Genomic DNA, 21,861 nt, shown 5'->3' with positions numbered 1-21,861 from the left:
CATTACCCTCACAGCCACGAGCAAACACAAGGCGTTCATGGAGCTCATGCCTCGTGTGTGTGAGGTTCAACATAGATACCACATGTGGCCACCAGAGGGTGCAGTGTGTGTAGAAAATGACAGACCCCATTGAAACGCTCACTAAATGGATTATTGAGACAAATGTTTGCTTTGGTGTCCCGTAACAACTCACCCAGCCGATCAGACCGGGACGCATCTCGCAGAAGAACTTCAGATCAAACTCTTTGATGCGGGGATTGAGCTCATGTCCTTTGAAAAAGTCATAAACCACGTTGCCTGGTGAAATAGAGGGAGAGAAAAGAGTTGAGACAAGAGGACAACACAGTGTGTGTGTGTGACCAGTGAGAAGGTAACTCTGGATCTGTCCTCTTACCAGAGCTTCCTCCCAGTGCCAGCTGCTCTGCTGCAGCGTAGTGAGAGCGGACATACAGGTAGACGCTCAGCAGGACGGAGATGAGGAAGGAAGCCGTGGTCAGCTGCAGGAAGTGGCTGTGGATGTAGGTGAGGTCAACACCCTGGTGCACCGCTGCTGCTGCTGCGACTGAACTCACAGAGATGGCAAAGAAACCTGGAGGGACACGGAGAGCTTTAGATGGACAAATGGACAGAAGACAAACCGCTTGAAGTTCCATTAAAACTACAAAGAAAAGAAGATGATGTTTAACACGTCAAAAAGGACGGCAGAATCATCATCCTTAATGCTCTGAGCCTGTAGTGATCAGTTAAAGTAACAGAGGAGCCAGCACCTCAATATTAGTTGTCAGAATTGGTGAATGGTAGTGAAAACATGAATTAATTCATTCTACTGAGACTTGAGTGCAGCTGATTGTAGAGGGAGTTGGAGACAGAGCGCTCCCTTCACACAGCCTCACCGTTGGTTCTGTACTTCAGCCTCTCTCCAGACCTCAGCGGCATGCCCTCACTCAGCTACACAGAGAAACACAAGAGATACACCGGGATCAACAGCTGACCAAGAGCACATTCTAGTAACTCACTCACTCACTAGTAAACACAGCTAGAACCTGCAGACCAACTGGATAACAGCCACAGACAGTCTGTTCACAGGTCGGCTTCTCTGGTAGGTTTCACTTCACTTCAGACACCAAGTCAGAGTTTTAATGTAAACATCTCTGAGGGGAGACGTCCGTCCTCATTTTACCACTGTGGGGACTTCAGAGGGGGAATAGGGAGAAGATGAACGACATACATCAGCTTTTGATCTACATTAGAAGAAAGTACTATTGAGACTGAAATACAGTGATGTGTTTATAAGGTTTCTCACTGAGGTGAACAGAGAGGAATCTCAGTTAGTGTCAGATATCAAGAGGCAGAGACGACCCCGGAGGGAAACAACAAGAGTTTCCTTTTCCCTGTGGAGCTTCTCATTAACCGTCACTCCTGACCATTAATCCAATTTCTGCCTCCTGCCGGAGCTATCGACCAGAAAAAGTCATGCGCTGGTTCACGTGCACCTTTCCTGTACCAGTTAATCCAGAGAGCAAGGTGCTGGGTTCAGTGAAATACTGTACTGATGAGGACTGTTGCGTCTGAATCTCATACTATGCACTACATACCCAACATGTGTTCTATCGTTCAACATACTTTTATGTGAATAAACAGTATTATATATGTTTTTGGACGCACTGAGCAGTAATTGACATCGTCACTTCTTGAGAGCTTCCTTGCTGGTTGGAGACATGTAACCATGGTAACCACGATTTGTGAGAATCAAAGTCTGAATTAATTTAAAATATATATTACGCCTAGCAAAGTGAAATCCTATACTTACAGTTCAAATGAAGAGTTATTGACGTTACAGAGCCGTCCGTCAACATCTGCTATGGAGGTTGTCGGCACTACCGCATTGCATTGTGGGATATTTATGTCATCATGGTGTCCAGTGTTTGCTTAATGTAATATTCCACCAGAAATAGTATGTCATTTGCATACTATTGGTTTCAGACCTACTAAAAAATCTCAGACTGTTTGAATATGTGCTATGTAGCTATTTTACTAAATAGCATGTTAGTATGGAATTTCAGACGCAACCCATTTGTGTTTAACGACACTGACTTCATTTCTCTTAATTAACTCGTGTATTGATTTTGGTGTGTTCAGTTCTCAGTTCGTCTCGCTTACCTTTCCAACAGGCAGGATGTAGAGCAGGGCTTGGAATAAGATCCAGAGGACGACAAAGCCGAGAGCCTGGGCGTCCCAGAAGGCCTCGAGAGGGGGCAGAGGAGGAGGGAAGTTGGCCAGACTGGGGTCCTCCCGGTTCCCTTGGAGGACCAGGAAGAGAACCCAGGCTGGCAGGAAGAGCAGCCAGAAGTATGCTCCTGGAGGAAGGAAGGGACAGTTTGATCAGGTTCAACTGCAGATAGATTAACGGTTATCCTCCCTAACATACAAGGTAACACACATCCAGTGGATCCTTTTCTGAGAAGCTGTGTATACTTTATGAGAGCACAGAAGTGTTCTGTTAACACCAACATGATTCTGTCTCCACCTGCACTGCCTGGATCCAACTAATTTAGTTCTCCCAGTGATTAATAGGACAAGATATTAACACCAACAAACTAAATCAATATACAGTATAATGATGAGTGAAACCACTGCAATGCAACCGTCCTGTAATAAATACATTTACCAAATATATGCTTTGTTATTGTTTACACTGAGCCAGAGAGGCGATGCTAACACAAAACACAGCGTCAAACAACGGAGAATGAAAATACATGAAAGAACTGAAGTGTGACTAAAAACAACTGTTGCTTTAAAGATCGTCTCCAGGCTAGTTGCTGCATTTCCTGTCCATCCTGTAACCTACCTATCTTCCCTCCAAAGTCCAGCGGGGTGGAGACGGAGGCAGCAGGAGCTGCAGCCAGTTTGGCATCCTTCTCCTCCAGCTGCTCTGGTTTGGCCTCCACTGGTTTGGCATCTCCGTCGTCCTTCCTGCGCCGCAGATTGTAACGGCCTTGGGTCTTCTCATTCTCTGCCTCGACCACAGCAGCGGACTTCTGAAGAAGGATTTGGGATTATTAAAACATACTTTCACAGTAACAGATTTTTTTTTTACCTTTTTGACCTTTAATAGAATGGTGCAGCAATGAGTCCTAAAACCCGGAAATGAGTTTTTGCATTTTAGCACTTCCGGTTCCCTCGTCTGCTAAACATTAGATAATATTTCTATTTAGTGTGGGCTCCATATGCTAGCTCCGATAGCTTGACGGAGGAGCAGAGGGTAACAACAAAGGAACAGGGCTTAGCGAAGGGTCACTTAGCTTGTCAATAATTTAGGGGGGGGGTTTTCATCTTTTGGGTCAGGTATAACGGACGCTTCATGTTATAGAGTGCTGCAGGAATGAGTCCTAAAACCGGGAAATGAGTTAGCATTTTAGCAATTCTGGTTCCCTCGTCTGGAAGTCAATGGGTTTTTATTTAGATGCCTGAAATAATGTCTGTGGTTAACACCAGCTGAAGAGATTTTAATGTTTTGTTCTAAGATATAAAATATGTCAATAAATACCCCACTCATGAATTTTAAAGCATTTATGTGTCTTTAAAAAGGCGGTTGCGGTTAAGTGGCTAAATGAGACTACTAAACATCATCACGCCGACTCGTCCTCCTTTACAGCCTCGTTGTGTATACTAACGCTCATGTGACCGTGTTGTAGTTCATTTATAGCCTAACGTTAGCTTTTTACTTCTGGCGATTGCATTCACACTTCAACAATCATAAAGGTTGTGTTCATTTGTGAAGATAATCTTGCTGAACAAAACATATAAGTATTATAAATGTCTGTTTGCCACAGAGCTAATTTCCTGCAATAATCCAAAACCCAATGGAATAATCCCATTGGCTTTCTGTTGAGGGAACCATGGTGATGCTAACTTCCTGGTTGGACTACAACAATACATCATCTCTGCAGTGCTCTATGGAGTTAAGCATTTGAATGCATTTTTGATTAAATACTCTCTTGGGACAGGAGGGAACTTGACTTGACTCACAATGTTCTATTATTAACTATTCTAGTTGCTATTTTCAGGCTAACTTCACTCAGCTCTAGTGTGTTTAATCCACAATGATATGAAACACAAGTGGTGGTTAAGATAATTGATCTTCTAAATCATTGGATGACTGAAACAATGATAAACAGCAGAGAGTAGGCAGATGTTGTGTATACAGTGTGTGTATATGTACTGTGGGTTTGCCCTGAGACAAAAGATTTCCTCATATACATATTAAAGATAAAAATGGTAAAAGGCTTTTCTACTGAATGAGAATCTATTTTAAATCAAATGATAAACCAAAGATTAGAGATGTAATCTAAAGCTCCCCACCCTTTACAGCTCTTGGGGGTGTATTCAAGTTACTGCTCTTCACTCAAGTTCTTTAGTAAAGTTCAACCTGTTGATGAAGTAAGGCTTTACTTCCTCTATTAACTAAAAAATACTTCACAAAGCTATGACTGAGCTCCTGGGTTTTCTCACAAAGCTTCTTACAGAGGGTAAAACTATCTAGGATTAAAGATCAGGTCCCATAATCATACAGACTAACAATGACTTTAGAGGCTAACTGCTCTCAGGTCAGCAATCCTACTCAGAGATCTGATTCAGACAAAACAAAACAACAAAAGATTGAAGTAACATGTAGGATTTATATATCTCAACACCTTTAGGAATCACCAATATCTAACACTCTACACTTTGTCTACACGTAGGAGACTAAAAGGCAGCGAGTAAAGAAGTGGCACATGTTGGTACACCATGTGACCGGCAGCTAAATGAAGCCGGATCTTGTGAGGGGAGCCTCTCTCAGCTGGAAAACACACACACACACCCCCCAACGTGCATACATCATGACATTCCTTTAGCTCCAACTCACCTCAAAGCCCATTCACTACCGGACAGTGAGTAGCAGCTCCAACATCACTACCAGACAGCGAGTAGCGCCTCAAACATCACTACCAGACAGCGAGTAGCGCCTCAAACATCACTACCAGACAGCGAGTAGCACCGCAAACATCACTACCAGACAGCGAGTAGCGCCTCAAACATCACTACCAGACAGCGAGTAGCGCCTCAAACATCCCTACCAGACAGCGAGTAGCGCCTCAAACATCACTACCAGACAGCAAGTAGCGCCTCAAACATCACTACCAGACAGCGAGTAGCGCCTCAAACATCACTATCAGACAGCGAGTAGCGCATAGAACATCACTTGTTGGGTTTTTGTAATAGCGTCTATCTGACAAATCTCATTTCAGCTCAGAGAGACTCAACGGTAGAAAAGCTTGTGAATAAAAGAAGTGTCATTAATGCTTTCTATCCAGACATGGTGTGTTCAGATGTTCACATATTCTGGAGTGTATTTCATCACTTTGGTCTGTATTGATGTTCATGTGTGAGCTGAGAGGAGCTGGACGATGCCACTTTCTGAACCTTTCATATGAATAAATAAATAAATATGGAGCTTTTTCCACACAGAAGAACATTGTTTTTAAGTACAAAATAAAACTCACCTCGTTCACTTTGTTAGCCGTGTTATTCTCCTCTTTCTGTTTCTCCTCTTTCTTTTCCTGCTTATTGTTGCCATTGTTCTCCGCTGCCTTTGACTGTGGCTGCCCATCAGACAATGGAGAGAGATTGATGGAGATGAAGAGACAAAAAGGGGGAAAAAAGCAACGTGAGGAAGAGGCACAGGGAACGTGACGGGTTAGAGACACAAACTGACACATTTCCCCACAACGACAAGGTGCTGATGATTTAGGACATTTGATGATAAACTGGATCTCACCAGACAACTGAGTTCCTTTTTAAAATAAATGAATGGCAGAACTTAAATTTGTTTATACAGCCCAATATCACAAATCACACATCTACCTCTATGGGCTTTAACTGAGTTATTTGTACTTGACCAAGACTTGTAACGGTGCCATCTCATCTACAGTGACGTTTCTTTTTTTTTTACACTTCATGTTTAAATATCAAAAAAAGTCACAAGAATGGTCTTTGCTGTCTTCATGATCATTGGGTACTTAAATAAAACTGACTGTTTGTTGCACTGTCAGCTGTATTAGGGGTATTTCTGCATTTCATTACGGTGCACATGATCTCATATAGCTCTAAACTACAACAAACCCAGAGTGTAATTTATATTGCGCCAAATTGTGATTACTTACAGTTACCTGGTAGGGCAAGTTAAAGAATAGTGAAAGCCCAAAAACCAGCATAGCAGAGCATTCTAATGTTGAGGGGCACCCAGATTGATATAACAATTATGAAAAAATGACAACTTGCCTCGTCAGCCTAAAACCCATGTTATATACCGACTATGTTGGTGTCACAGGAAGCTAACATGGAACTATGGTGCCTTCAAATGAAACTCCTGAGCTTGTGTTTACATTATGGGAAGTTGTGTACACAATATGCTTGGCGTTCAAGTGGATTACTCGTGAGAACACCGCTGCTAACAATTTAGCGACAATTTACAACGTCAACAAACATGTCACAACTCGTGAACTCGGAGCATTCAGAAACTTTCCACTTCCGAGGTCGTGAATACGACATTAGGGGGGGTTCATATGGACTCATCTCGTAAACACGACCCCATTTGAAGGCACCACTACTTGTTCCTGATTCAAAGCAAGGACTATATACAGACGTAGGCAAAGTTGTTGGTAATGTTCCGTTAAAGAGAGAAAAACCCACAATGGTCACTGAAATAACTTGAAACTGACAAAAGTAATAATAAATACAAATTTACTGAAAATTAACTAATGAAAATCAGATATTGTTTTTGAATTGTGGTTCAACAGAATCATTTTAAAAAACAAACTAATGAAACTGGCCAGGACAAAAATGATGGTACCCCTAGAAAAGATGTAAAATAATGTGACCATTATTATTATATTATTATATTATTATTATATATTATTATATTATTATATTAAATTAAGGTGTGTCCTGTAAATAGCATCACAGGTATCTTCAAACTTGTAATCAGTCAGTCTGCCTATTTAAAGGGTGAAAAGTAGTCACTGTGCTGTTTGGCATCATGGTGTGTACCACACTGAACATGGACCACAGAACGCTAAGGAGAGAGTTGTCTCAGGAGATCAGAAAGAACATTATAGACCTTCATGTTAAAGGTAAAGGCTATAAGACCATCTCCAAGCAGCTTAATGTTCCTGTGACTACAGCTGCACATATTATTCAGAAGTTTAAGGTCCATGGGACTGTAGCCTACCTCCCTGGACGTGGCCGCAAGGGGAAAATTGATGACATATTGAAGAGACGGATAATACGAATGGTAACCAAAGAGCCCAGAACAACTTCCAAAGAGATTAGAGGTGAACTCCAAGGTCAAGGTACATCAGTGTCAGATCGCACCATCCGTCACTGTTTGAGCCAAAGTGGACTTAATGGAAGACAACCGAGGAGGACACCAAATCATAAAAAAGCGAGACTGGAATTTTCCAAAATGCATATTGACAAGCCACAAAGCTTCTGGGAGAATGTCCTTTGGACAGATGAGACAAAACTGGAGCTTTTTGGCAAGTCACATCAGCTCTATGTTCACAGACGAAGAGATGAAGCATCCAAAGAAAAGAACACTGTACCTAATGTGAAACATGGAGGAGGCTCGGTTATGTTATGGGGCTGCTTTGTTGCATCTGGCACAGGGTGTCTTGAATCTGTGCAGGGTGCAATGAAATCTCAAGACTATCAAGGCATTCTGGAGCGAAATGTGCTGCCCAGTGTCAGAAAGCTTGGTCTCAGTTGCAGGTCATGGGTCCTCAAACAGGATAATGACCCAAAACACATCTAAAAACACCCAAGAATGGCTAAGAACAAAACATTGGACTATTCTGAAGTGGCCTTCTATGAGCCCTGATCTAAATCCTATTGAACATCTGTGGAAGGAACTGAAACATGCAGTCTGGAGAAGGCACCCTTCAAACCTGAGATAGCTGGAGCAGTTTGCTCACGAGGAGTGGGCCAACATACCTGTCAACAGGTGCAGAAGTCTCATTGAGAGTTACAGAAATCACTTGATTGCAGTGATTGCCTCAAAAGGTTGTGCAACAAAATATTAAGTTAATGTTACCATCATTTTTGTCTAGGCCAGTTTCATTAGTTTGTTTTTTTAAATGATTCTGCTGAACCATAATTAAAAAACAATATCTGATTTTCATTAGTTAATTTTCAGTGAATTTTTATTTATTATTACTTTTGTCAGTTTCAAGTTATTTCAGTGACCATTGTGGGTTTTTCTCTCTTTAACGGAACGTTACCAACAACTTTGCCTACGTCTGTAAAAGAAGGAAGGGTCATTACGCCATTCCAATTTTACATTGGTGCCAGACTTTGGTGCCACTTCTATTGAAGTGAATGGTCCCACTATAACCCATCATATCTGTGTTGTTTCACCTTTGACTGAAAGATACTTCCACAAAATAAAGATTAAAACACATTACATGATGTTGACTAATGTTTTTTATCAAACATGCACGTTTGTTTTCCCTGTCATTGGACTCCAAACAGATCATGGCTCCATCCAGCAGCTGCATTTAGCTCAACTAAAGATAGTTACATCATGATACATGACCAAATTGGGAAGGTCCGACTTATCGCTGAACAGACTGGAATTATAACCAGGTCAATGTATTAAAGGTTCTGATTATAACTGGCTGAACTCAATGATATGGCCTGTCAGAGTTGGGTAAATATTCTTAACTAGGACTTGAGCGTATGCTACAATGCCTTGCAGTTTGTCTCAGTGATTCATACTAGTCATCTAGCCTATATTATCAGCTAGCACACACATAAGTCATGACAGCGATTTAGCTAGAGAGGCTGTAACATTTGCCATCACTCACCAACATCGCAGCTCCCTGTCTGTTTCTTTTACACCTTCACAAGGATTAATTCTCACTAACATTAATGGTTTTATCTCCAAAATAACACAGGACATCTCAACAGAGTTGTATTAGCCAACAACAGTATTGTTGGCTAACGTTAGCTAAACAAAGTGCAAATGCCAACTTAGTTAATTGACAAAGTAACAAGTAACGGTAAGTGATAGGTTTAGATTTATATAGGAATACAGTATAACATTTGGCGATTAGCGCCACCTCTTGACAATAATGGGAAACATTATTGAGAGAATGGCATTAGCACTGAATATTATTAAATATCATTAACAGTTTGATGGTTGGTTATTGATAACAAAGAAGCTCTATTACAATCAAATACATGTAGAATACTATCGGCTCAGCATCAATGTGAGTTCAGGGATGTAATGACCCTTCCTTCTTTTATATATTCTTTGGTTCAAGGAACTTTCAAGAAATCAATGTGCTGCTCTGGACCAAAGTCTTTGTTGCCTGGTAACATTAACAACAAAATATAGCTCCAGAAAAAAAAACGGAGTCAGTAGAGGCTCTGCTTAGTGTTGCAACCTTTAGATTAATGACTTTGCTGACATTTAGCTGGCTACTGTACATTTTTCATTTCAAATTCCACACAGGCTATAATTCCTTTAATAGATTACATGAATTTGGTTTGGTTTGACAAGGCAGTAGTCCACTAGGCCATGTTCCTCTATAGCATGAGATAACGTAAACAGTATCACTGAATATGGTACAGTATCTGTACATCAGCTTCTCCAACATCACCAGTGCTACGACAGGAGAATGAGAAGGCAGCTGTGGCACTCACCAGGGGACTGAGTCTGACTTCTACTGAATCCTTCAGCTTCGAGTCCCTGCGGGAGGACGGGGTGCTCTCTGTTATAGCTGCAGCAGCAGCAGCAGCAGCCGCCGCTGTGCGGGAGGACGAGCGCCGCGTGGTCCTTGCTGGGGAGCGCGAGCGGCTGCGAGGGCGGCCTGGTGATCGAGAACGAGAGCGGGAGCGAGAGCGGGAGCGGGACTGGAAACCAGCAGCATTCTGAGGGAACAAAAGAGGAGATTGCAACCATTATTAACAACTGTAGCGTGTTTTTATAGACAAAACAGAAAAGATATTGATAAGAAGTCTGACTCATCTTGTGTATAATATATAAACTTTACACAGCAGGCTCAAAAAGAGATGGCTGTAAGGTGTGTGCAGTACAATGGCCTTCCTCCAAATCCTTTAATAATTTAGACATTTTAATAATTTGTGTTTCAGTGCTGGGCAGTCTCCTAGCAGTGTTCCTACATATTGGCTATATTCCTGCCACATGGTCTTGACAATGACAGGACAAAAATATTTTTTAATTTTTTTTAAAAGCAACCTAATATTCTTAGAGCTGATATGAGAACTACTTTTATGTGCCTGAGTAGAGAGTGGACGAGGTAGAGCAACATTTACTATGAAGGCCAGTATTAATAGACTTAACTATCATGAACAATGTAGATGTTAAGCCATAGAGTGGGGTGACAATTTAAGCTTTAGCTCCATCTTAATGTTTCCTTAACAAACTTTGTTAACTGATTAATATCCTTAACTCTGTATGGTTCGAGTCTGTACTACCTTTATAGCTGACAACCTAGAAATCTAATCTAACCACTGAAAAAAAGATGATTACACCAAGATACTACACAAAAGTATGTTAGATAAAACTGTGACAAGAGAGTAAAGTTCAGAGTGTAAGTCTCTCTGGGACTCTGGAGCTACCTTCATGTCTTGCTCCTTGAGCTCCAGCTCAGTGCCGTCCTTGTAGATGACGGTGTAAAGCTGACTTTTGGCATCGAAGCCCAGCACCTTGACCTCGTAATACAGGCTGCTGCCAGGCCAGCGGCCCATCACCATGTCCCCTCTCTGATACTTCACAGAAGGCATCTTCACTGACCTGAGAATGAGTGAAAGACAAGAAAGAGGAGCAGACAGGGGGAGGACATGTAGACGGACAGAGAAAGGAGAGAAATGAACAGGTAGGAAGGGAAACACCAAAGGAGATGAAAGATCATAGTTATTTGAATCTTTCATCTAAACAGTGTACGCTGGGTTTTTAGGCATCCCATGTATGGAATCATTTACTTAATTAGAAAACTGTCAATGCAGTGCAGACCTAATCTGCTACTGTTCAATACAGTGAAGGATAAATGTATACAATGGCAGCATTGTCACTGCACCCTGCCCTTTCTGTTTCCATACAGTCCACTGAAGCACAGCATGAGCTCAAACTTCAACAATCTCCTTCAATGACAACTAGAGTGGCATCTCTAAATCTCAATGGGCTCATTGTCACTCACTGCTTTGGCAGTTACATGTTTGACACACAACTTTCTGTCTGTCCACTGCATTCACATACTGTGCAACTATGGCTGGACAATCATTTAGTATTTACATGCAATATCATTACAAAGATTCATACAATATGAAATACTGACAGTGATGATAAATTGTTCTATTGCTTTAATTAATTAATCAAAATAGCCTATTTATCACAAATTAGAATAATCTTACAAACACTAGATATAGCAAAGTAATGCACAAAACAGCATGTGATTGTGCTTAGCAGATGTTATTCAAAAAGGCACACGGCGAAGGATTAGAGCAAGCGCAGAGGACCTCGCTCTGAGCTGCAAGATGCTCTGGAGCTAAAACAGGAACTGAAGCAGATGAGAAAATCAGAGATGAGTGGGCTTGTTCTGGCCACACCCCAAGGCATTCACTCTTCAAAAATAATTAATGGGAAATTTGTTTAAACCCTTGAGGACGACATAAAAAAAAATGCTCTACCCATAGGCCAGACCAAAAACCCCTGGGGGGAATCCCTAAACTACACAGAACCTGTGCTTCTGATTTAACTCTGTTTGCTTATGTTTGTAACTAACTTGGTGAAGCAGCAAGATGAGGTCATCCGTTCACTGAAAAAACACAATTTAAGCTCTTTAAGTCCTTGAGGACGCCGGCGACCTCGGCTGACTTTACCGTCTTTCAGAGGCTGTAGCAGGCTCAGTTTTAGAGCTAGAGTAAAGGTACTAGTATCATATCAAACTAGTAAAGGAAGGAGGATAAATAACGCTCCAAAGTTACGCTAAATTTTGGCCAGGGAAAAAGTGGCATGACTATTTTCAATGGGGTCCCTTGACCTCTGACCTCAAGATCTGTGAATGAAAATGGGTTCTATGGGTACCCACGAGTCTCCCCTTTACAGACATGCCCACTTTATGTTAATCACATGCAGTTTGGGGCAAAAACCTTGCAATATAAATGTGCTATTTTCACCTATTCTAAAAAATGGTTGCTGCATACCAGGGTCCCTAAACAGTCTTGGAATAACATAAATTGGGTATCACTGTAAAACTGACTCTTGTGGATCCAATGAGCCCAATTGTATCAATGTGTGATGATGTTAGTCCCCATAGTAGCCATTTCATTGTAGTGAGATCATGTTTTTGAACCTTGACCTCACTGTATAAAATGACCTGTGGTGACCTCTAGGATAATCACAGCCTCTTGAAACTTTACAGCCACAAACTACAGACCTAGAGCATTCAGAGGATGGATGGCTTTCCTATCTAGATTGACAATAAGGGGGTTTCTGAGCCGTTTACACAACAGAAGTGCTCGCCATCTAATCGTCGACAAATGCAATTCTTGCAGAAATCTCCAAATGTCAAAAGTTTTTGATACCAAATCACAGCATGGCTTTTTCTATGGTGTTCTTCAAGATCTCGGTGACTTAATGTGGTATTTTGGAGGGATTATTGATAAATTTTATCAATTCTCGAATGGTAAAAAAAAAAGAGGTTAAATTTAGCACTAAAATTTGCTGCAATTTATGAGACATAATAAAGTACTGGGATGACCATCATATACTTCTATCATAATGTTCTAAGCCCTTATACACTTTCACAACTTATTTCAACTATTTTTTTTATTTCTGATTTATTAATAGAACAACTTGACACACAGTGCTGAGCTGCATCTCACATTCATCTTCAGGTTCCAGCTTTCAGATGATGTACACCACTTCTATGTGACATCTACTGTTGACCTGCTGTCTCCCCCTAAAGACCCCTGTACCTCCCTAAAAAAGACTAAAATGGGTCTATGGTTACATTACTCTTAACATAAGAGGTTACATTCTATTTTTGTTAGTTGTCTCTGACTAAGATCCTTTAGCTGTACCTACTTAAGCATTGTTCAAATAATTCAGTAGTATGGAGAAATAAAGGGACATTTTATCACAAAGGTCTATTAAGCATCATGGTCTTTTCAGGTGAATTTTGAGGATGAATTAGACCATTTAAATCATTAAAAATTGTCTGTTCTTTTTATCAGCAAATTTAAATGGTGTCTGTGTTTATACACCTGATCAACACCCTCGGTTTATAAACCACCCAAATATTTACAAAGACTGGCAAACCTACAACACTTTAGAAAGGCATAATCTGACTGTAGCGTGCACCGCTGGACACAATGAGGTAGGCCAGGCAAGGTCAGCATTATGGAACATTAGTGACCAGGGAGGCTCAGTGTCTAGAAAACCAGCACACTACTGCAGAACTGCTGACAGGTCTGTCCCTGCTAGGTTTACCCAGAGCTGTCTGGCTGACAGAGTCGTGCCATTCAAGTCACAGCCAGCCAGGCAAGGAATTTTACACCAGCCACTGGACACTAAACTATGGTTGTAGCTGTTAAGTTGAACAAATCTAGCAACCAGTTTGAGGACAACAAAAAAATCTGAAATGGGGATAACAGCTCGTCAGTATTACTACTAGACACCCATCGAGTCCTGTGAACAAATGTGATTTTCTTCCATGCTGCAACACCTGAATAACTGCCAGCTGAAAAATAATGAAAAGTAAAGGCAAACCATGCACAGACATACTTGTGTTACACACAGCTCATTCAAAAAACAGCTCTATATTAACTGAGATAAATGGAAGCATAGGCATGTTTCTGTTACTCTAAATCACTTCTCCATGTGTCACCTTGTCACTGCCAGCAGAACACAGAGGAAGCACTGCAGTACGAGCGAAATATTTCATTAGTAGCACATTAACAAGAACAGTAAGTTACTGGAAGGAAGGAAGGAAACTTAATCAGGCTTTGGTTTCAAGAAAGCACATTTAGGACTCTATCTCCAGCTCTCTACTGGTGACAATTCTAGCCACATGCGCTAATGACAGCCTCCTGCCAGCCGTCTTGCTAATTAAAATTCCAGTGGTTAACACAGCACCATGCTTCAGTAAAAGGCAAGCAGCATATAGAAACTGATCTGGGGTTAGGATTAGTTGTTCCGGTTGAGATTTCTACCCTAAATTGTCCATCTGATGAGAAATTATGCATATCAAAGAACCACTTCATATTAAAATTGACAACAAGAGCTGATTACCGACAACAAAACCTCTCTGCTGTACAATCAAATCCGACGTGTACCTCATCAGTCTCTTGTATGTCTTCATAAACACAAAATAACAAGTCATTTGAGAATGTGGCACACCAGGATTACTACAAAGAGGCAGTCAACGCCTAATCCACTGATCTAATCTTGCAACACACAAAAATCCACAGCATATCTGAGTGAAAACCATCTCAATATGACACACCCAAAGTAAGTCCCTGCGCTGCTCTGCCGAGGTCCATATGGGATGTGGAGATCAGGGCTGGATCGTGACTGATGAGAGTTTCCCCCTCAGATCTCAGGCTGGGCTCATGAAAGGATACGGGCTGTAACGTAGGTGGAGTTTCAAACAGAAGTCACACACATCCCCCCTTTGTGCGGAAAACTGTTGTAAAGCTCCACCTGGTATGCAAACCCCTCTTTAGAAATGGAAACATGTGAATTAAGTTGTAAACACGCAGCACAGAGGCGCCAACCTGTTGTGTTGTTAACATTGCAGAGCCGTGTAATATTGACCTTTCATAGAGGTGGGGTAAATCTGAGTGGGCTCCTTTGGTGCACATAATAAATAACACTGCACTTTACTATATTAATGCGCCGTCAAGTGTTAACATACTGTAAAGTCGCAGGTTCCACTGACGCTAGTTTACATTATTCTGTATTGTTAGGAGACGTTAATGTAAAACCATTTATCACAATATAGTAACATATTTAAACTACGCTTTAAAATAAACTGTTTTAAAGGGAAATACTTGCTCTTCCATTATATATATAATATATATATATATATATATAATATGTTATATATATATATATTCACATTTTATAATATATATATATTATATATATATTATTATTTGTGTTTTGGCATCATGTTACGGTAATAACGATGAATTTGGAGCACTTTTATTCATTATTTCGTTAACTTTACCTGCTTGTTTTTACAATACAGTCCACAAACTAAAGATGTGTTACTGCTTGAGCTTGGTTGAGCTGCTTCTTGAATAGTAGTGAGTCATAACGTTATTTGTAGGACCCGTTTCTTTGACGAAATGCGCCGTTAGCTTTATTAGCTTCCAGCTAGCACCACTACAGCCCTGATACTGATCCAGCTGACGTTAGCAGAGAGGAAGGAGGGAAAACGTCACACATTCAAATATGTTGAAGAAGAAAACAAACATCTGTCAAAGAAACAACCTGAGAGCTCTGAGGAGAAGTTCAGACACACTGAACTAAACTGATGGTATCCCAGTAAAAGATACTAAAACATATAAGGTTATCTAAGTTAAAGCGCAGGCAGAACAGCCGACTGGGCTAACGTTCATGTCAGCGTGGTACGATCTAAATAAGGCTGTCTTCGGCTGAGCTGGCGCCGTCTAATTTCTGATGTACCGCCGTTAATCTGAAAACACTAGCGTACATAACGGTACCGTTACAGTTCACGTCACCGTGTTGCTGGGAAGAACTATCACACATGTCTAATAAAACTATGAGCCATTAATGGAAAGGTTTGCCAGTTTAAAAATAACCGAACAGTTGCTCCAGTAGTTTAACTTGGACCAATGGAAACAAGTTCCAGGAAGTAGTCGGAGCCTGGTCTCCGTTAACTCAACAAAGAAACGTTCAGCGGGTTGCTATGTTACAACACAAGTTTATGCGTTGGACGGTTGCACTTACCTTATTATTACGTGAGTAATTCCAGTGAGTAGAACTGATGAAATATTCCTCAATAAGACGAGTAAATATTAAATACAGTTTAATATTTTAATACCGGACGGTGATGAGGTTTTGACGTAGCGCTCTTTCTCCCTCCTCTCTGGGCTCAACCCACCAGTGACTGGAAGGCGCGAAGCCCGCTGATTGGCTCGATCAACGTTCAATTCAAACCGCTCTGCGATCTGATTGGTTAGCGGCGGAGATTAACTGAGTCGTGATTGGTTCTCGTCTTCTTCTTCGTCATATTGTTTTCAGGCAGTTTTAGACGCCCTGCGGCACATTGCTGCCTACACATGGGAGAAGTTTGCCCTCAGGGCTTTCTGACAGTAAGGGTTTATTTTAACCCAAACCATGATATTTTCATAAACCTAAAGAGATTTCTTTTTCTTTTTTTTCACTGTAGTTTTTTTTGATGTTTTTCAAGGTTATGCACATATCAACAACATATGGGCATGTACACAGTCTTACCCACAGACAAAGGGAACAATACATACAGGACTCGTGTTTGGGAGCTACACCTCCATCATTCCATGCATTCTCATGTAATTTCCAACTCAATCAGTTGTCCTTTCTGCCGTCTTCGTCGCTGTTTTGGTTTTTGAATAATGTCAATTTCTCCCACTTGTCTTCCATCTGTGTTTCTTGCAGTCTTAAACGATGTCAGCTTCTCCATCGTGTATATCTCCTCGACTACCCCCATCCACTGCTCGTGTGTAGGGGGATCCACTCTACCCCATTTCCTTGTGATAGCTTTCTTACTAGCTATTAACAATATCTTGACCAGATGTCTATCACTTCTTTGTACATTTCCATCAGTAGAATTCAAATTATACAGGTACAGAGTCATGTAACTCATAGTGATATCATATCCTAACCTAAGAAGATTTCTGGCAGAATCAAGATGAAATAATGTTTCATGCATGCTTATTTCCACACTATCATGAGGAAATCATCAAAAACGTGTCATGGATTCATTAAACTGGTTTTATGTATCATACTGTTGCATCTCTGTGGGGTAGTGCACCATCAGCTGAAATTGATGGCATTGAACCAAGTCACTGAAGTCTGAGAAGAGGAGAGTCAGTTAACAGCTGCGTGCCGGGTTTCATTTACATACCAGATGCTTATGGGAGACCTGACTGTTGAGACACCTGCCGCTCAAACCCAACGCTCATAAACACAGGAAGAGGAAGAGAACTGATTTTGAAAGTTCAAACTCTCCAATCCAATTACAGCATCAACGTTCTCTCAGCTTCCTCGTCTTTCTCTCTCTTTGCAGCTCAGGGTGTTTTCCTGTCTTAGTGCAGCTGTTGCCACAGCACAGCCCTTCTCTGGTTGCAAGTTATCCTCAAATGAACTACACATGCACTGCCATGCCTCTCTAAGCCCCCCCCCACAGGAAGTGTTAGTGTAACTGAAGCTGCACTGTGCGCGCTGAGCTGCACCAGAACCGTTTTTTACAACCAATAAAGTGCAGGAAGTCTCTGTAATCTTAACAACGGGTTTGATCCTGAAGACCACAAGTATAAGAATAGTTTTGGCAACTACAGTTTTAGGAAGTGTCACCCAGAAACTTTATGAGATTATTATAAAAGTCACAATTTATAACTTGAACTCAAATATGCTGGATTTAGAGAACCTGCTTTTCAGTTTCTACAACTTTAATACAATCAGAGAGAAACATACATAACTCAATTAAGGCTGTCAAAGGCATTTTTTTATCTGTTCAAAATGTACTTTAAAGCTGAAGTAGGTGAGATTGGAGCAAATATGATTAAAAAAAAGTTATTTTTATAAAACGGTCGTTATATCTTAACAGTAGTACATGAAACAGGTAACCTGAAAAACTCCTAAGGCATCTGCAAGATTTCACAGACCGGAGGAAAACAAGCAGTAAGAGCTGATCTGAGGTCTGCTGTCCATCTGCTGTCTATGAGAGCCGGCTGTCAATCACTCGCGAACTCCGACCAAACGGTCAAACTACGCAGCGCTGATCAAATATGAATCAATATTCTGTTACATTAATGCCTATTTCTCTCCTCAAATGTTTTCAGAATCATCTTGTAGTGCACGGTTTAGCTGTAAAATGAGAGAGTTTGTGGCGATGCCACCATTGTAAAATCTGGTGAAGAAACGCCAAGTTCTGGTCACATGACCGGAGCACAGCCAATAGGAACGCTCTCTCAATGAAATGACCTTTGATTGGTCAAAGTCTCCCGTCACGGGTTCGATTTTTTAAAGCCTGAAAACAGAGCCATGAGGAGGTGCAGAAGTCTAGTTATCTCTCAGAACACTTGAATAACAATATGCTGAAAGGTTATTATGGAATTTTTGCCCAATGATGCCAAAAATATACTGCCTACTGCCACTTTAAAGGGAGATTTATCAAGTGTTTAATACTCTTATCAACATAGGAGTGGACAAATATGCTGCTTTATGCAAATATATGTATACATCTATTACTGGAAATCAATTAACAACACAAAACAATGACAGATATTGTCCAGAAACCCTCACAGGTACTGCATTTAGCATAAAAAATATGCTCAAATCATAACATGGCAAACTGCAGCCCAACAGACAACAACAGCTGTCAGTGTGTCAGTGTGCTGATATGACTATGACTTGCCCCAAACTGCATGTGATTATCATAAAGTGGGCATGTCTGTAAAGGGGAGACTCGTGGGTACCCATAGAACCCATTCACTGATCTGGAGGTCAGAGGTCAAGAGACCCCTTTGAAAATAGCCATGACAGTTTTTTTAGCGTAACTTTGGAGCGTTATTTAGCCTCCTTCACAACAAGCGAGTATGACATTCATTAGGTTTTTATAGTTTCAAATGATGCCAGTATCTTCACTCTAGCTTTAAAACCGCTACAACCTCCGAAAGATCGATTGCTTTGTATTAAAGAAATTAGTGGCGCTAAAGAAAATGTGCGTTAACACATTATTATCGTGTTAACTTTGACAGCCCTAAACTGAATATTTTTTTTCCACAAAATACCATATGCACAAAGCCTTTATTCTCATTATTCATCATGAAACCAATCAGTATAGTAATATAAACCCTTTAAATAATAAGAAAGCTGTTAAAAGATTAAAACATGCATTCCTTTCTGGCTGCTCATGGATGGCAGACAAGTCATTCATGGGCAGCCAGTGTATGTTTTTAAAAACTCTCTCTCTCTCAGAAACAACCCATATTTGGTGCTTTCGACATTTCCCTCCTCTTTTTTTCACAGCTCTCCCCTTTGTCCAACCCATTTCTCTCATGTCATACATCAGCGACCCAAGTGAGTAACCCACATCTTCTACGCAGACAAAAACAGTAAAGGCGAGCTGCATTCGATGGAACTGGAAGCATCTACAAGTACATAAAACCAAGAGTTCCCCCAAAAAATAGTTGTGGAGAAAAAAATTTCAAAACCCTGATTTTGCAGGATAAAAAAAAAGGTGTGATGTATCTGACTCTGGAAGCGAGGATCAGCATATGCACACTGAAAGAGCAAACCACAACTTGCAGGATTGTAGGTTGGAATCTTGGTCTTGTTGTCCTTTTTCACCCTCAAGCAAGGTAGCGGCAGTTTGGCTCAGCTCACTGACGGACGGCAGCACAAGAAGGAAGTACTGCAGAGAGACATCACGCATCATCAATCAGACTGTTCGAAAAAAGAAGTTTCATGCTCTCATCGCCACTTCCTGTTCTCCTCCGCTAAGCATAGAATGTGAGCTGTCAGACATGTTGTCACAGTTATCGGGCTGTGAACCAGAAGCTCATCTGGTGTAATGACAGACGTGGGCACACCAGGTTGCCAATAAGGCCTGCAGGGAATTCAAAGTGAATATTCACCCAAATTCATAATTCAGAGCATTAAAGTGGCAGTAGGCAGTATATTTTTGGCATCATTTAATTGAAAATTAAACTCAATAACAACCTTTCAGTATATTGTAATTCAAGTGTTCTGAGAGAAAACTAGACTTCTGCTCCTCCTCATGGCTCTGTTTTCAGACTTTAGAAAATCTAGCCCGTGACGGGAGACTTTGACCAATCACAGGTCATTTCATTGAGAGAGCGTTCCTATTGGCTGTGCTCCGGTCATGTGACCGGAACTTGGCATACCTTCACCAGATTTCACAATGGCAGCGGCATCACAAACTTCCTCATTTTACAGCTAAACCGTGCACTACAAGATGATTCTGAAAACATTTGAGGAGAGAAATAGGCATTAACGTAACATAATATTGATTCATATTTGATCAGCGCTGCCTAGTTTGACCGTTTAGTCAGAGTTCATGAGTGATTGACAGCTGGCTCTCATAGACGGCAGATGGACAGCAGACCTCAGATCAGCTGTTAGTGCTTGTTTTCCTCTGCTGTGAAATCTTGCAGATGCCGTTAGGAGCACCGGAGGACACAGAGGTACATGATTTTTTTCAGGTTACCTGTTTCATGTACTACTGTCACCATATAGCGACCGTTTTATAAAAATAACTTTTTTAATCATATTTGCTCCAATCTCGCCTACTTCAGCTTTAATATAGCAGCAAAACATGATTTGTTAGGTAAAGATATAGAGGCATGTTAGTTTATGCGAGTCCCAGTGTGTGTGACCCACTAGCTAGCTACGTTAACACTGTTAGCTCTGTTGCCTTTGTTAACACTGTTAGCACTGTTAGCTGCTAGCCAGCGGTCGTGTTTAGAAGGTAACCCACAAGTTACGAAAAAGTGCAAAAACTCTCGCAAGACTCACTGCCCAGACGACCTCTCCTAACTTTAACAATTCGAGGTCAATGCCTAACCTCAACCGTCTCGCGAGAGTTACGCAACTTGTAGGTTAACTTCTAGACACAATCCCGCCGACTCAGTTATGGCCATGTTAAGAGCTGCGTGGAGGCAATCCCTCAATCATAGATAGGGCTTCAGCTTCGTCTGAAATCTCATACTATGCACTACATACTCTATGTGTTTACTAAAGTGCAACATACTTTTGTGTGAATAAACGGTAGTATGTATCTTTTCGGACGCACTGAGCAGTAATTTACATCGTCGCTTCCTTAGAGCCTCCTAGCTTATGTCAGACGCGTAACCAGGTAACCCGTGCCAACCTCGTGTGACCAAAACGGCAGTTTGTGAGAATCAGAGTCTTAATTAATTCAAAATTACGCCAAACAAAGTGAAGTCTTATGCTCACAGTTAAATTGAAGCGTTATTGATGTTACAAAGTCGTCACTACCGCATTGCATTGTGGGATATTTATGCCGCCGTAGTATCCAGTGTTGCATACTGTAATATTTCACCGGAAATAGTATGTAATTTGCGTATTATTGATTTCATGCTAAGGTTTCGGACATACTAAACAATCTTGCGTACTGTTTTAACGTACTAAATAGCATGTTAGCGTGGGCTTTCGGATGCAACCAGGCTCTGAATTTAGCACCTTTAAAGTGAGACATTGTACCGTGAAAGAAGAATTAACACAATCTTTCTCTTAGAAATGAAAATTTTAACTCATAAGCAATAAAACTCACCTTTGCTCAATTCAACACACAGGGGTTTTGCTGCTACATCTTTACTTGGTCTGGTATGACCAGCTTATGGTGGCCAACGTTAGCTAATGTTAGCAAACTTGATATAGATAGGCTTACTGCTGTGGAACTGATATCACTGAGTCACTTCACTGACTTAAAGAGTTAGTAAATGACATACTGTAGTTACAAATGGAACTCTCCTACGGAGTTGAGATTAGACGACATTAGCTAAAATGTTGTGATGAAGTTC

At 41.0% G+C, this 21,861-nt stretch overlaps 1 protein-coding gene across 4 annotated transcripts in view; it reads right to left on the bottom strand.

Moving 5' to 3' along the window:
- LOC141756666 (delta(14)-sterol reductase TM7SF2-like) overlaps positions 1-16,215 on the bottom strand; it is a 63,181-nt gene extending 46,966 nt beyond the window's left edge. For 3 of the 4 annotated variants that reach the window (XR_012591506.1, XR_012591505.1, XM_074616589.1), the window contains exons 1-9: positions 16,043-16,215; positions 10,684-10,858; positions 9,745-9,972; positions 5,544-5,642; positions 2,849-3,038; positions 2,161-2,357; positions 894-948; positions 395-589; positions 194-297 (exon numbers count right to left, since the gene is read on the bottom strand). Coding sequence is in view for 1 of the 4 variants with exons in the window: in XM_074616589.1 (XP_074472690.1) it covers positions 194-297; positions 395-589; positions 894-948; positions 2,161-2,357; positions 2,849-3,038; positions 5,544-5,642; positions 9,745-9,972; positions 10,684-10,848 (1,233 nt within the window). In the remaining 3 variants the exon portion in view is untranslated. Of the gene's footprint in view, positions 1-193; positions 298-394; positions 590-893; positions 949-2,160; positions 2,358-2,848; positions 3,039-5,543; positions 5,643-9,744; positions 9,973-10,683; positions 10,859-14,570; positions 14,780-16,042 lie in introns of those variants that run through there. The other variant, XR_012591507.1, reaches the window with a different exon arrangement.
- Between the last annotated feature and the right edge of the window lie 5,646 nt (positions 16,216-21,861).

This window comes from Sebastes fasciatus, chromosome 18, assembly GCF_043250625.1.
Source record: "Sebastes fasciatus isolate fSebFas1 chromosome 18, fSebFas1.pri, whole genome shotgun sequence".
In the NCBI taxonomy this organism is placed as follows: domain Eukaryota; kingdom Metazoa; phylum Chordata; class Actinopteri; order Perciformes; family Sebastidae; genus Sebastes; species Sebastes fasciatus.
This window is presented reverse-complemented; position numbering and strand designations above follow the sequence as displayed.